This window comes from Protobothrops mucrosquamatus, unplaced genomic scaffold (genome assembly GCF_001527695.2).
Source record: "Protobothrops mucrosquamatus isolate PMUCROS unplaced genomic scaffold, P.Mucros_1.0 scaffold2457, whole genome shotgun sequence".
Taxonomy (NCBI): Eukaryota; Metazoa; Chordata; class Lepidosauria; order Squamata; family Viperidae; genus Protobothrops; species Protobothrops mucrosquamatus.
This window is the reverse complement of record NW_015388529.1, coordinates 93557-109796: the sequence shown is the minus strand read 5'-3', so window position 1 is coordinate 109796 and position 16240 is coordinate 93557. Positions and strand designations below refer to the sequence as shown.

The window sequence follows — 16240 nt, the reverse complement described above, 5'->3', positions numbered from 1 at the left end:
CCCCCCCCCCTTTCCCTCTTCCTCTCCTTCATGGGTCGGGAAGGTGGAAAGTGAAAGTTCGAGCAATCAATCCAGGACCCCGGAGGGCGGTTTGTCGAAGGGACGGACTTAGAAATTGGGTTGACTTCGGCGAAAAGATTCGCGCAGTTTGTGACTTTAGAAACGGGCTCGCTCGGGAGTCACTCCCGATTTGAAACCGGAGTCCTTCGGGGGTCAGCGGGGTCTCTGATTAACAGGACATTCCGACTCCGGGGGGGATTTCATTCCGGGGTAACTGGCCGGAATCCGGGAGCTTTGTGGATTTCTTATGAGAGATTCCTCCCCAAATATGACAACGCAAACAGGCAAACATCGCCAAACCTCTTTAACCCCCCCCCAATCCCTATTTCTCCGCCCTCCCCCTCCCCCTCCCCCGGTTATTTGCACACCTGAGTCTACATCAGTTTTTCCTCCTTTCTTTTCTTTCTTTTTCTTTTTAAATCTTCTTGGTTAATTCAGAAATTCAGAAATCGAGGTTTTTAAAAGTGACTAGACGGTTACTTGTCTGAAATGTTATAGGTTCTCCTGCTTGAGCAGGGGGCTGGTCTAGAAGACCCCCAAGGTCCCTTCCAGCTCTATTCTATTCTATTCTATTCTATTCTATTCTATTCTATTCTATTCTATTCTATTCTATTCTATTCTATTCTATTCCATATTTTCTATTCTATTCTATTCTATTCTATTCTATTCTATTCTATTCTACTCTACTCTACTCTACTCTACTCTACTCTACTCTAATGCTGGTCCCCCCTTCCCCCCCCCCCGCTCTTCTTTCTATTCCCTTTCTACACTCGAGGCATCCTTTTATATGAAGCAGCCTTCCTCTCTCTACCCAGCCTACTCTGGCTGATCCCAGAAGTTCCTCCACTGAGTAAACCTGCCTATTCTCCCTCCCCCCGAGCTGGGCATGATAATTTGCGGGGTGGGTGGGTGGGTGGGGGCGGCGTCTTTGAAGTTTTCCCCTTTGGCTGGCAAGGTGGCAAGTCCGCCCGCGCTCTCGCAGTGCTGAGTAATTCAGGGGGGCAGGAATTCTTAGAATGAGGAGTTGCGTGGTTGACTTTGGATTTACCCGGGTTTTTTTTTCTCCCAGCTCCCTTTGCTATTTTTGTTCTCACCCCCCCCTTCCCTCCCCCCTTTCACAGGCTTTCTGGGCCAACTGGATCTCTCCGTGTTGACTTGTGTTTTGTGTGTGTGTGTGGGGGGGGGGGAGGATGATATCAGGGGCTCCCAGAATCGAAGAATTTGTAATTAATCCCAAACTTACTTTTCCTTCCTTCCTTCCTTCCTTCCTTCCTTCCTTCCTTCCTTCCTTCCTTCCTTCCTTTCTTTCTTTCTTTCTTTCTTCCCCCCTCTCTCCCTATCTTTTTCTTTTTCCTTTCTTTTTCTTTCTCTTTCTCTTTCTCCTCCCTCCCTCCCTCCCTCCCTTCCTTCCTTTCTATCTTCCTTCCTTCCTTCCTTTCTTCTTTCCCCCCTCTCTCCCTATCTTTTTCTTTTTCTTTTTCCTTTCTTTTCCNCAGCCGGCGACCCTCGGCTGCCCCTCTTACGAGAATCGGCTGCTGGCCGGATCCAGAACGGAGCTCAACGCGGCCTTGGGGATCTACGGCTCGCCCTACGCAGCCGCCGGGGCCAACCCGGGTTACGCCAACTACCTGCCCTACAACGCCGACCCCTCCAGTTTCTACACCGCGTTGGTGAGTGGCCTTCCCGCTGCCAACGAGTCGCTAGAAGAACAAGGGCAGAAACAAGGGCGCTAGTCCCTGTTGACCGGGGAGGCGTCTCAGAAGTCAGAAACGTTCCGTTCCCACCAGAGGCCAAATGGGTGTTGGCTTAAAAACAAGCCTGTTTCAGTTCCACCGCGTTGATGCCTCCCCGAGCAGAAAGCGAGTCTTGCTCAGAAGCCAGACGTGGTTTGTGGGGGAATCACACGTGTTAAGAGAATGCGTTTCGCGGAAATCTGGAAGGACTTCCAGCCGAGTCGAGGCTGCCTTTTCGCCACCCTTAATGTGGAAGTCACTTTCGCTTCTCCCAAGCCCGTTTGGTACCAAGGTCCCACGTGGAGTTGATGGGGGGGGGAGGAAGGGGGAGGGACCCTCCAAGAACCCCTGGAGAACCTTCTGGCAAGTAGACAGAGATCAGATCCATTTACCCAGAGGGTGTTTTCAGTTTTGTCCTCATTTATCTTCAGGGAGATCTAGTGAAGTCAGGGAGAAGAAACAAGACAAGCAAGAATGGCAAATAATATGACAGGTATCTAGGGACGTTAGGGCGACCTATCAGTTTTATTAATAACTTTGGGTTGTAAGTGACTTGGAGGCAGGGCCTCTCCTTCTCCTCCTCTTCCTCCTCCTCCTCCTCCTCTTCCTCCTCCTCCTCCTCCTCCTCCTCCTCCTTCTCCTCTTCTTCCTTCTCTTCCTCCTCCTCCTCTTCCTTCTCTTCCTCCTTCTCCTCTTCCTTCTCCTCTTCCTTCTCTTCCTCCTTCTACTTCTCCTCTTCCTCCTCTTCCTCTTCCTCCTCTTTCTTCCTCTTCCTCTTCCTCCTCCTTCTCCTCTTCCTCTTCCTCTTCCTCCTCTTCCTTCTCCTCCTCCTCTTCCTTCTTTTCCTCTTCCTTATCTTCCTCCTCCTTCTACTTCTCCTCTTCCTCTTCCTTCTCCTCCTCCTTCTCTTCCTTCTCTTTCTCTTCCTCCTCTTCTTCCTCCTCCTCCTCCGTCTACCAACCTCTTTTTAAAATCAGCTCCAGAGAGTTCAAATAAAAATAACAAAAAGAGGAGAAGACTATTCTGTCTGGCAAAGGAACAGAGAGAGGTGGGGAGAAAGAGGAAAAGGAAGAGAAAGCAGAACGCCTGGCTCTGCCCTGAGTCACCTGCCTATCAGAAATGCCCAATTCTAAGCAAGCTTTCAAGGCCCATTAAACTCAGTAGGATGCCACTCCTTCATAGTAAGCGATTAGACATGGCAGACCCAGATCCTGGTGTATAAAGAGAAGTCTTGTTCACTTTTTGATTTGTCCTTGTTTAGTACTTAACAGAATCACAGAAGAGACATTGGAGGTCTTCTAGTCCAATCCCCTGCTCAAACATGATTTGTGTGATGTTAAACCATGATTCACTCCGCCACGCCCTTCAGTCGTGGTTTGCTGAATATTTGTTGAATAAGTTTTATAGATCTGCAGGACTCCAAATAATTGATTGCTGCCTCCATGCTTAGGCACTGAGCCAGAAATGAAACAACCCACAAAATAGTTCAGTGCAATGTATGTACCTGCTTTCTACATTGGAACTTGGGGGATGGGGGTACGAAAGAGGTGGATGCACACGCTTAGCCTTTTACCTGGTTTCCCCCCCCCTTCTAGAATTCTCAGTATGACTTGAAGGACAGCTCACCGGCTTTACATGCAGGCATTGCTCAACCAACAGCAGCAGCCTACTATTCTTACGACCATTCTTTTGGGCAGTATGACAGGTAAGAGGTTTTGCCCTTAGGTCTGGCACAGTAGCTCTGTTCCAGACCCAGTTGACAAGTCCTTGGTGCTCTCCCAGCTTGGTTGCTTTCTTGCAGACGTGTCATTACCCAATAGGTAACATCATCAGTGCTAGAAGAAAGGGAGGTTTGCGGAGAGGAGGAGGAGGAGGAGATAAGATAAGATAAGATAAGATAAGATAAGATAAGATAAGATAAGATAAGATAAGATAAGATAAGATAAGATAAGATAAGATAACCTTTATTGTCATTTTTATACTATGGGCACAATGGCACACATCAAAAATGAAATTTAGTTGCCCGCTCTCAAGTGAAACATATACATGACACACACCTAAACATACTATGAACAACATATGTATAGACCAGTGTTTCTCAACCTTGACCATTTTAAGGCATGTGGACTTCGACTCCCAGAATTCCACAGCCAGCAATGCTGGCTGTGGAATTCTGGGAGTTGAAGTCCACATGCCTTAAAATGGTCAAGGTTGAGAAACACTGGTATAGACCCACATCCCTACATACAGTATACGTAGCAAATAAATATTAAATATTGTCCATCTTGAATATATAATGGAAAGAGGAAGCTTGAGAGGAGGAGGAGGAGGAGGAGGAGGAGGAGGAGGATTGTGGGGTCCTTGGTGCTCTCTGAATTTGGTTGCTCTCTTGCAGGCATGCCATTACTCAACTAGGTAACATCATCAGTGCTAGAAGAGAGGGAGGTTTGTGGAGAGGAGGAGGAGGAGGAGGACTGTGGGGTCCTTGGTACTCTCTGAACTTGGTTTCTTGCAGATGTTTCATTATCCAACGTCATCAGTGGTAGAGTTTGCTCTCTATTTTACACTAGTGGCTTGCCCTGTCAATGTTGTTGGGCGTGTTCTTGATAATTCCTTGATTAGGCTGTGAGGCCACTAGTACATAAACAGAGAACAAACCCCTCTCTTTTGTAGCGTTAGGAGTTATGTTGGGACAACTTCCTCCTTTCTTTGGCTAGTCTGTGAAGCTTTGTGTTTTGGGCCTTGGAAGAAGTCATCCCAGCTCATTTCCATCTGCCTGTTTAGGTATGGAACAGTGGACTTTAGCAATTCATCCAGACGCAAGAATGCAACCCGGGAAACCACCAGCACCCTCAAGGCATGGTTATATGAACACCGAAAAAATCCTTACCCGACCAAGGGTGAGAAGATCATGCTGGCCATCATCACCAAAATGACCCTCACCCAGGTCTCCACCTGGTTCGCCAACGCCCGCCGGCGACTCAAGAAAGAGAACAAGATGACCTGGTCTCCTAAAAATAAAATGGGAGACGAGCAGAGGGAGGAACGGGGAAGGAACGGGGAAGACTGTAGCAGCGACAATGAAGACAAAGGTACGTGTGGAACGGTAGTATCCTTTTTTTTCCTCCCTAGAAATGGGAGATAAATTTGCATAACAGAATATCAGAGATGTTCCATCCTAAAGTCCTTTCAGTACAGCAGTTGACGCTCTACGCTGGCCAAGGAGATGACTTCATAAGTTCTAGAAGACTGGCTGAAATCAACCATTTCCCCAACATTTTGAAGTTGGGATCTTCCCCACCTTCCAATGTCCTTATTCTAATTCCCAGTTAAACCACTTGGAATACCCTAGATCAGTGGTTCTCAGCCTGTGGGTCGGGACCCCATTTGGGGTCGATCGACCATTTCATGGGGGTCGCCAAGCAAGGCTGTCCGCCATTTTTTTTGTCCGCCATTTTTTCCCCCTTTTCTGGCGGGTGCCTTACCTCCCTTGGGCTGGGCCAGCTGGTGGTCAGCCTGCTCCGTCTCTGCCGCTTGCCAGCTACGCCTCGGCTGGCGCAGGGGGCGGAACCATGCATGCACGGCGCTCCCGGGCAGGGAAAGTCCTTGATTTACGACCGGTTGTGTAGTCCTCGACTTACAACCGGGTTAGTCCTCGACTTATGACCGGTTTAGTCCTCGACTTACGACCGGTTTAGTCCTCGACTTACGACCGGTTTAGTCCTCGACCTACGACCGGTTTAGTCCTCAACGTACGACCGGTTGGGGTCGCGGCATTAAAAAGGTTGAGAACCACTGCCCTAGATTGTGTGTACTTTGGCTCCCATCAGGCCTTGTCAGAACAGCCCCTTAAGGATGATGGTACTTGGTATCCAACATCTGGAAGGCAAATGTTCCCAGCCCTGATTTTGAACTCCTATCCTGGATCATTTTTAAGGAGAATCACTTACTTCTTTGTTTGCCCTTCTCTCTGGCATCTGCCTTCGACCCTGAATTGTAATCACCTTCGTCTGATTGTAAGGGTTTGTTTTTAAGTATTATGACTCAGTTTCTTATCTCTACAGGAAAAAAATACCCTACCCTGTCCTCTTGGTGGGATGATGTTATTAGGCTATTTTGTGGTAGTCCCCGAGAAGCCAAATTACCGACATCTCTATACGTAAAACCAACTTGACTTGCTCTTAATTAACTCCTTAAGGTGACTGTTTTCCCGTTCTTTATTCCTTTTTATTTCAAACCATAGACCCCAAAATCTGCAAAGAAGAAAAGGAGTTGCAACTGAGCGATCTGGAGGACTTAGACGAGGAGGAACCAGGCCTGAAGGTTGAAGATGAGCTGAAGGATGGCCTCCTAACTGGCAGAGCATTGACCGAGTCTGAGAAGAACAGCTGTACTGGGAGCTCAGCCAGTCATTTTCATGCTTTTTCATGCGCCAAGCAACGTTCCCCCATTACAGGGGGCTTTCTTGGCCACAAGGAGAGTAACACAGCAGGAAGTCTTGCAACTCAAGACCAGCTCTACGAAACTCCAGAGAAGCCACGCATCTGGTCCCTCGCTCATACGGCAGGAGCCAACATGATTGTGGGGTCCGCCAGCCACCCTGCTCCAAGGACAGAGAGCCCTGATTGTTTGGTGCTCAGGGGAAGGTGCTCTGGGACTGACGGACAATGCCGTGAAGCGAGGCCATTGGGCAACCTTGCCAGAACTCAACCCATTCATGAGAAGGCCTTGGAAGAGCTGCCACCACCAGCTAAGATCTTTAAGAGTTCAACCTTCAACCTACAGTCCATTGCACTAAACTATGCGTCCTACCCCATGCTAGGGGAGACATGTCAGTATGCAACAGGAACAGAAGGTAGTTACCTTGGCAGCCTTTTCATCTTGTTTTATTTTCAGACCGTCCTTAGTTTGGCAAAAGAAAGAAGTTCATGTAATGCCCAGAAGTCCAACACAGACGTTTAAACTCAAGAGAAACCAATGAACACTTAGTTATTTTCTGAAGTAATTATGGGTCTGGCATCCTTGTCTCAGTTTTGGCAGCATGAAGGAAATAGGGCTCCCTGCTTATTTTGAAAGGGGTTGAAGAATGTAAGCTTTGAAGCTCAACTTTGGAATTGCATAGAGGAATATCATGGGTGGGAAGAAACCTCCAGTTTAGGGTCTAATCCAGAAATGTGTTATCGTTACCTACAACTCCAGTGAAATTGGCTAATGTACATGTGAAATGTGATGGCTTGCACCAAATTAAATTTAACTTTTCTCGACTGATGTGGGGAGAACAAGCTTCAGCTTATAATTAGCAAATGGATACTTCACACCTTAAATCGGGCAAGCAACCAATTTCCCTTTTTTATTTTATTTTTTAAAATTAACTACATAATAATAATAGTAGTAGTAGTAGTAGTAGTAGTAGTAGTAGTAGTAGTAGTAGTAAAGTTGGAAGGGACCTTGGAGGTCATCTAGTCCAACCCCCTGCTTAGGCAGGAAACCCTATACCATTTCGGACAAATGGCTGTCCAGTCTCTTCTTAAAAACTTCCAGTGTTGGAGCATTCACCGCTTCTTGCTGCTGCTGTTGTTGTTTATCCCAAAGGATTGAGTGGGAAATTGCAATTTGGTCTTTCTATGGTTTGCCATCACAGTGGTATATGGCCACTGTGAGAAATAGTAGGCTTTGGTTACCTTTTTCTCCCCTAAGCATTTCTATATAAAACACCCCAATTGCAGTGTGAATTCTATGATCAACCCTTCTGAGGCATAACACAAATTTTGAAGCAAGTGAATAGAGCCATTTGGGAACAATGTCTTGATATAGTCTCCTTACATCAAAGGTGTCCAACCTTGAGAACTTTAAAACTTCTGGACTTCAACTCCCAGAATCCCCCAGCCAGCCATGCTCAACTGGGGAATTCTGAGAGCTGAAGTCCACAGATCTTAAAGGTGCCAGAGTTGGACACCTCTGCCTTAAATTAAGGAGGTCATCAGTCATCATTAAACCAATTCACAGTAGCAATAAACAGTAATATTATTCTATCTTGCTCAGAAAAGTAGTAAAAAGTGCTAAATACGTCTTCAGAAATCTTTTGTATATTTATCTAAAAAGACAATGCAACAGAAAACAAATAAGTATTTAGGGCTTTAAAAGAAACCTTGGAGTAATGGGGTATAACATATTGGAATTAATTCAAAACTGTACTGATATCTCTGTTATTGTTATTGTCATTCTTCCATTCAGTTGTTTCTACCACGACACCATTTTCTGCAATATGTTAAAAAAAGCACTGTTTATCTTATTTTTAGATTAGGTTAGATCATCTGTGTTGTCATTTTTTCCTGTAGGCACAACGGCACACATTAAAAATGAAATTGAGTTGCTGGCTCTCAAAGTGTACACATACATGACACACATTTAAAACATACTATATACAAGATATGTATAGACCTACACCCTTACATATAAGTAACATATAGATATTTTTCACATCCCATCCTGAATCACCTTGAGGTCAGTGAAATACAGATGGGATCTTCTCTAGGAAATTGTTTAGAGATGTAGCAGGCAGTATCCAAAAGCAAGTTCACAGAAATAATTATTTCTGTACGGTTTCATTATAGCTGGTTTTAATGGTAGGATGCAACCAGGGAAATGTTCACTCAGAGAAAGCGGGATGAGTTGGTTCCAAAGATCTCATGAATGGACCTTCATTCCTAGCAGAAAATGCACTCCTAGAAAAATGGATAGAAACTGACCAATCTTCTTTGCCTCCTCTGAAAGCATCTCTGGGCCTCCCTGGAGTCATTAGAACATTGTAGGAGATACTATAGGAAGAAGCCTGAATCCATGACAATTACCAGTCCTTTTGTATGAATAAATACTTATGTGAATTCAAGGTTCTTCTGCTCAAGGATGGGCTCTGTAAACCAAAGCAACTTTGCATGTCTGAATGTAGCCTAGGATTTTTTGGGTGAGCCAATTCATCCAAAGCTGAGAGAAGTTTCCATTTCTCTGTTATGACAGGATTTAGGAGGAGCATCCGGGCTGCTCAAAGTTCTCTGGACCTGAGTGATGTTTGCCTCAGTCAACATAAAGAGAAACTGAGAACAGCTTTCCGGCCGGTGATGAAGAGGTGAAAAAAAGTGAGTCAGAAGGCTGTTGTGTTGTGTGGAGAATATCCTTGATCACAGGCTGTGATCAGTTCCCAACATCCTTGATCCCAAGCCGTGTTGTCTGAAACATTTGGACTCTGAAGGATGGGGGGGTCTTCATTCAAGTTTGGAGCCTCCAGCATCCCATATGCTGTGGAGCCGTTTTGTTATGAGTTACTATTTCAATAAAGGGAGTTATCTTTGCAATTCGTTGCATGCTTTCTCTCCCTTTTGATTTTGGCCAGAAAAAAAATGCTATGAGTGGATTCATTCTCATCCTAAAATTGAGGGTTTGGAGAAGATTTCATGAAATCATGAAAAATAAGAAAGAGAAACAAAGTCATCGCCACCAAGAAAAGGATACAGGAATAAAAAACAATGTGATTCAGTCTGTTATTTCTTTCAACCAAGTGTTTTCTTTAAAAGAACATGCAAGGGTCTAAAAGCAGAACATTTATAATAGTCTAATCTAGTACCCAGGCAAAGTCTACATATTTTTGATCTAGTCCAGGGGTAGGCAACCTTGGCTCTTTTATGACTCGTGGGCTTCAACTCCCAGAATTCCTGAGCCAGTATGGCTGGCTCAGGAATTCTGGGAGTTGAAGTCCACAAGTCATAAAAGAGCCAAGGTTGCCTACCCCTGATCTAGTCTATCCATTTGTAGTGACTTTAATTAATTCACAAAAGACCAGTGAAGTAACTAAAATTTAACAGGAGACATTTCAGATAACAGAACACTCCACATTGTTCCATTGTATTTTTATCATGAAAACTGAAAAAAGAAAGCAAAGCAAAATTCTAGCACTTCAACAGATTGGGATTGTCTGTAATTGTCACGCAAAAATTAATGCAGTGGAAGCCATACCAGTAACAACATGGTTGAAGACCACGTTGTTCAGAATCCAAATTCAACTCTGTCTGCTTTCATATCAATATATTTAAAAAGGCCACCTGCTCTCTACTAAATGATCAAGATCGCGAATAGAGTACTTTATCAGAAATACTTTATCAGACCTTTACTTTGGCTAATAAGATCCCTTTTCTGTCTTTCAGGTTATTGAAAACCACCATGTTACTTGAACTTCTCAAGAAGGTATGGAAACAGCAGGCTTCCAGGGAAGACACCCGTTATCTCTCTTTGTCTGTCTCATTTTTTTCTCAACACTCTTCAGAGTATGAATGAGTGTTACAGCTTCTCTTGTCAGAGGAAGGGAAGAGATAACACAACTTTCACCATCACAAGGCCTACCAGAAAACATACATAGGAACTGTTTTTTCTATGTTATATGAGCATCTCTCATGCACTACGTTTGTCATCAAACTACATTAATTGAACTATGACTCTCCAGTAAAATTCTGCCAATGTATTTTGGATTTTTGAGAGATCTTGGCGTCTGTTGTAGATGTGTTATTCTCTGCATAATGGAAACTAACAATGTGGTTATTGAACCAATCTCTTTCTTTCTTTTTTCTTTTTCTTTTCATATCCCAAATATGTACGGGATGTGTGGGGGTTAACATCGTTCCAACAGGTTTTCAGATTTTTCTTTTTTGAATACTTGCTTTCCCCCCTTTTTAAATTAAGTGTGTTTGTGTGTCCTGTTTCTTCAAAAGAGTCCTTCCCTAGTTCAACCTGCACATTTGTTTATTATTGCCTTGTACAAAGATACCATGAAAAGTATTTTTAAAACTCTCTAATTAAAAATCCAACAACTGAATGCTGTTCAAGAAAAATGTGAAATGTAAGAGGCAGGAAGTATGTGTGTGAGAAAAAGAGAGGGTGGGGAGGGAGGAAGGGAGAGAAACAGCACTCACTGAGTTGCATTACTATCAGTACTGATTGAATTCTCTCAGTTTTGCTTCTTATATAATATTTTGAAATCCTGGTTTGGACAATTTCCTTACTGGTGTGTTTTCCCCACTATCTGTCCACATGGTTCTTTCAGATTTATTGTACACTCACAGTTATTGTGTCAGGTAAATTCAGCTTGGGAAGAGGTGTATATTGAACCTGCATCAGGATATAGGGGCTCGCCATTGTCATGTGGTTCACACATTACACTAAGTTAAGTCCCTCTGTTTGCCCCTTTGCCTGTCCATCTGTCCATCCATCTGTCCATTCTTCTTTTTTCCACCCTAGCCATGACAGAGGCTTCCAGGATTTATCCAAGGATTAGAGCATCCCTGGTGAGACCTGTCTTAGCCATGAATCACAAATCTGGGTCCCACTTAATTGGTTCTATAGTTTGGTACCCGTTTTCGAGTTTTACATCCCTCTAAATCTGATAATTTTGAGGCCAGAGTTAAACAAGGGCATGAGCCTGGCTCGGATACCATGGACAGCTCCAAAGTCACCAACCTGCTCTGATAAAGGTCTAGAAAAGGTCTAAAGAGAAATGTTGGTGAGCAAAGTTACTCTCAAGTAGATTGGGAATATTCAGTGGCATGGCAATCTCACGATCTTTATCCTTTCTGGACTGGATTTCTTATTCAACCAATCTCGGTGCTTTCTTTATGAATAACTCATCCTAATTGGCGTGAAAGTTTGTCTGTGAATATCTGCCTGACTTGTCAATAGGGGCAACAATATTTTCTTTAAGGCAAGGAAGGGATAAAGTAGGACATTCTTAGTGGGTCATCATCCCAGTTTAGTTAAAAGAGCATTATTGCCCCTGACAAAGTTGAGGCAGAAAGGAGTACATAACTCGGCATTCTTTCTCCTTAATTAAAAGTGTCATCAAACACTCTCTGGGCAGACAAATAAACAGAGCTGAAGCCCAGAGAAGAATGAAGCCTTTGTTCCTTGACTCATTGCAAGCAAGGCCCATAATTTAATCACTGTGCTAATTAAGAGGTCATCTGCAGATCAACCCAAGACTAGCTTTCCCCCAAGTTCATCGGGGTCAACATTTTACAGTGTGTCATTTGTGATCAATATTATCCAATGGATTCTGCTTTTATAAATCAGTGGGATGGATCTTGGTTATTGAGTAGAGACTGATACATGGATCAGGAAAGGAGCAGAAGATGAAAGAGTGAAGCGTGGAAGAAAGACCAGGATTGGAGATGGGTTAAAAGTCTACATCTTCAGGCCAGTGGCATCCAAATATTTAGGGAAGATTCTTAAGTGTGTGTAGCTGATGCACATTTGATTTCCACATCCAGGAGAATTTATAGCCCTGCAGATGAACCTTTTCCAATAGAGAGATGTTTGGAGAGAGATGAAAGGGCTGATCAAACACAAGTGCATTATTTGAAACGGGAATTTGCATAATAGGTGGCCATATCTGAAGTCCTAACCTTTCTACTAGAGTCCTCACTATCTATGGAGATTCTCAATCATCCAGGTCCATGGTTGTCCCAAAGGTGCTTGTTTAAAAAGCAACTTTTAGACTTTCTTTGTTTTTCCTTGAAGATGTTTCGCTTCTCATCCAAGAAGCTTCGAGAACCGAAGAAGCTTCTTGGATGAAAAGCAAAACGTCTTGAAGGAGAAACAAAGAAAGTCTAAACGCTGCTTTTTAAAAAAGCACCTTTCAGACAGAGTCCTCAATCCAATTTTGCCGAAAGGAAACTACACACAATTCAGCAAAAATTAGGAGTGATTCCAAAAATACATTTGAGGGTCAGTTAATCCATACAGCTAACCTCCAGAAAGCATTCAGCAGCTGCCTTTCCCTTTTGTAGCATTCTTTGAACGGTCGTTAAATAAATGGTTGTAACTTGAGGATGACCTGTAATTGAAATTGGACCCTAACTCCCCAAATAACATCTGTTTTATAGATTATATCAATGGTGGTTGTAATTTTTTTCACACAATTGTCAGCTGCTTTCAAAGCGCATCCTGGAACAAACGTAGGCCCAGTTACGTTTTAGTGCATTTACCAAAGGAGTATAAATAAAAAAATAAGCAGAAATGTTTACGCACTGTGGGTTTGCTGAGTGTCACTTGCTCCTTGGCAAATAAAAGAGACATTATGGATGATCAATCATAGGTAGCACAGTTTTGATAACATCTGAAGTTAACTCCGAACACAGCCATGGCATTGAAAAAGCAGTTTCTTGAGTTGAAAGTGGTACATTTGGAAATCTATGTGACCTAACTCTTCTGTTCCAGAACAGTGTAATGTTTAAAGAATGATTGTTCATCCAAGCTCTTCAAACTAAGCACCATTTGATGATATATGTGTATTGTACATATGTACAAACCCTTTATTCTTAATTTAGATCCAACTCTATCCAACTTCATAAATCGTCATTCAGGTACCTAGGCGTGATCTATTCATATTTTCTGTTATGCATCTCCTTTCTGACATTCTTTTTGGGCGAGGACAGGAGATCAAGGAAGGAACAACCCAAGCCGAGGGCTGACCTGCAGTTTGCAGGCACAGAAATTAAGCTGTAGAAAGATAAACATGATTTCAAGCCAGATTTTGAAGGATTAGTGCTTGTATTAAAGAGTATTAGCCCCCTTCAGAGGCTTTTGCAAGGCAGACCTCTTGATATCTCCTCCCAGTCTTTCTCAAGAGGTACGTACACCAGGTATATATTGATATTCCATCAAATAGTCCCATCATGTCTTTTATGCCTGAAATCTAGAAACAAACATCAGTGGATCCAGCTATTTAAAGCCCATGACTGCCATGATCTAATCCTAATGTAATGCAAAACACAGTTTGGGCCAATTTTGTCCTAAGGATAAAGAGACGGCACACAAGCAGACTACCTTGGAGAAAAGTGGCCCTTGGATCAATGGCTTTGATCTTTTGAGGTTTGATGTTTAGAGGAGGAAACTGAAAGTTTTTTTCAAGCTGGACCATTACTCTTGACCTCAGTTATGGAAGCAACCAGAAATGGCACCTCCTACTTATGGGTGAATATGGGAAACCTATCTACACTTAACTCCCATGCTACACAAATCTTTAGCCACCAGGCCAACCATTTCCAATTGTTGTTCTTGGTAGAATTCCAACTCTGTTGATTTTCCTTATGAAATTCAAGAGGCCTTGATTATAGGTCACCCTTAAGGTTACAACCAGTGAGGTCTGATGAATCAACGACTGAATTAAGATGACCGATCAGGAGTCTTTTAAGATTTGCTTTGACTTCCCCTTCCCTCTTCTTCTCTTATTATTAAAGGTCAAACAGGCCTTGCTGCAGATTATCCAGCTATCTCCAATTTCCCTGCAATCTGTCATTCCAGCAAGATATGTATCGCAAATCTCTCAAAATATAATCTTTTGGAATCATATTCTGAATACTGTTTTGATTAAAAAAAAAAATCAGAGCTAGGACCGATGTGGAACTAATATAAAAAAGACTAGATGTGTGGTGAGCAGACGCCTTCCACGTTTAATAATCAAAATAAACTAATAGGTTCAGCCAGCTTGCTCTTGTTAAAAAAAAGAAGAAAACCCTCCATGCATTCATTAAACCCAATGATTAAAATCTGTTGGAAGGTCTTTATTACATAGCAGGTTTTTGAGACGCAAACAGGGAAGAAAACCGGATAGATTTTTTTCTAGTTTTCTCAAGCTTGTTTTGTCCTATATAGCAGGGATGGTGAACCTTTTAGAGACCGAGTGAACCAAAAACTGGCCCCGCCCCCGGTCCACCCCCTGCCCCGCCCCTGCTCCGTCCCCACCCCATCCCCCATCCCACCTGCCCGCAGGGCCACTCACCGCCTCCAGGGCCCACCGCAGATCACCCAGGCAGCCCAGCAGCACCATGGCGGCCACGCCCTCTGCCCGCACGATGGGGCATGAGGGCAGAGTCTTGTCTACGCTGCCTGGCTGCCATGTCCTTGGCTGCACTGCTCCGCATGGGCCATGCTCGGGGGTGACTCTCCTCCAGGGGAGCTGCTGGAGAGGAGTGAGTCGTGGGGGGATGCGAGGCTGGGGCAACGGCACATGTGCCCACAGAGAGGGCTCCGAGTGCCGCCTCTGGCACCCGTGCCATAGGTTCGGCACCACTGCTATATAGGGATTGCTCGCTCCAAAATAATGTGTTAGATATGGGTTTTGGTTCCTTAGAAAAAAAATTAAGTTGTACGGCAGGGAAGGGACTTGTATAGAGCTTGACATAATGCTTGGATCCACCTACATTTTTAGATGTCCACCTTAATCATTCTGAAGTCTCTGGTTAGGACTTACAACTGTTCATTTAGTGACCATTACAACGGCATTGGAAAAAGTGACTTACGACCGTTTTTCACACTTACGACCGTTGCCGTATCCCAAGGGTCGCGTGATCAAAATTCAGATGCTTGGCAACAGGTTCATATTTATGATGGTTGCAATATCCGGCCATCACCTGATCCCGTTCTGCGATCTTCTGACGAGCAAAGTCAAAGGGGAGGCCAAATTCATTTAACAACCATGTTGCTAACTTAAAACAAGTGCAGTGATTTTGCTCAACAACTGTGACAAGAAAGGCTGTAAAATGGGGCAAAATTCACTTAACCAATCTCGAGGATTACCTGTATTACTTTTCCGCCAGTCTTAGACTGTGAATCTAACTGTAGATTGCCGTACAGGGGGGAAAAAAAGAATGATAACAAATGTTTTAGCAAGTATCATTCGATTCAGAAAATATAAGCAACTAGCAAGCTAGCAATAACTAACATGAGATGACCAGCCATTGGGAAGTTGTAGAAACTGTCTACTCCAATCTACTTTTCAGAGTTGTGAGCTGCTGCTGCAAGGGGTTGTCAACGAAACAATCAAGGCATTTCCAGGAAATTAACTTTATAGCTACCCTTGACCCTATTTTTCCCTCCTCTCAACAGTAGAAAGAAAGACCAATATCAGGTGTTTTTTTTTTAAACCTTTTACTCTATCAACATAGAAGAAGAAAAATAGCCCGGAAAATTAAATTAGTTGGTTCTGAGTTCTCCCATCCTCCCTTTTAAAGATTTAAGGACATAAAGAGCAGTTCATTAGTGAAGACATAAATTCCATCCTACGTGTTCTGAAATAATTGACTTTTCATCTACAGCTAATCAAGACTTCCTTCCTTCTTAAGTTGCATGCTTAAATATTAGGCTGGAGAGCAATTAGAGCGGCAGTTTGAAGCTTTGTTCTTTGCCATTTTTCACTATTAGCACTGGAAAGTTTTCAAAACTAGCTAGGGATGGATGGTGATTGCAATGGTATAGAGTTAATGGTATATCATTCCGTCGCAAGCAGAATTTCTCTGTTCTGAAAAAAACAGCAGACTTCATTTTCCCTTAATTTTGTTTGTCACAGACAAACTGAGCTTAATAATAATAATAATAATAATAATAATAATAATAATAATAATAAT

The 16240-nt window shown here is 43.3% G+C and overlaps 1 protein-coding gene across 1 annotated transcript in view; it reads left to right on the top strand.

The window, feature by feature from the left end:
• The window catches only part of LOC107295719 (iroquois-class homeodomain protein IRX-6), a 40965-nt gene extending 29659 nt beyond the window's left edge, over positions 1–11306 (top strand). The window contains exons 3-9 of the mRNA XM_015825041.1: positions 1557–1730; positions 3389–3498; positions 4578–4885; positions 6037–6138; positions 8811–8919; positions 9992–10031; positions 11235–11306. Coding sequence (XP_015680527.1) covers positions 1557–1730; positions 3389–3498; positions 4578–4885; positions 6037–6138; positions 8811–8919; positions 9992–10031; positions 11235–11306 — 915 coding nt within the window. The remainder of the gene's footprint in view (positions 1–1556; positions 1731–3388; positions 3499–4577; positions 4886–6036; positions 6139–8810; positions 8920–9991; positions 10032–11234) is intronic.
• Positions 11307–16240: the final 4934 nt, after the last annotated feature.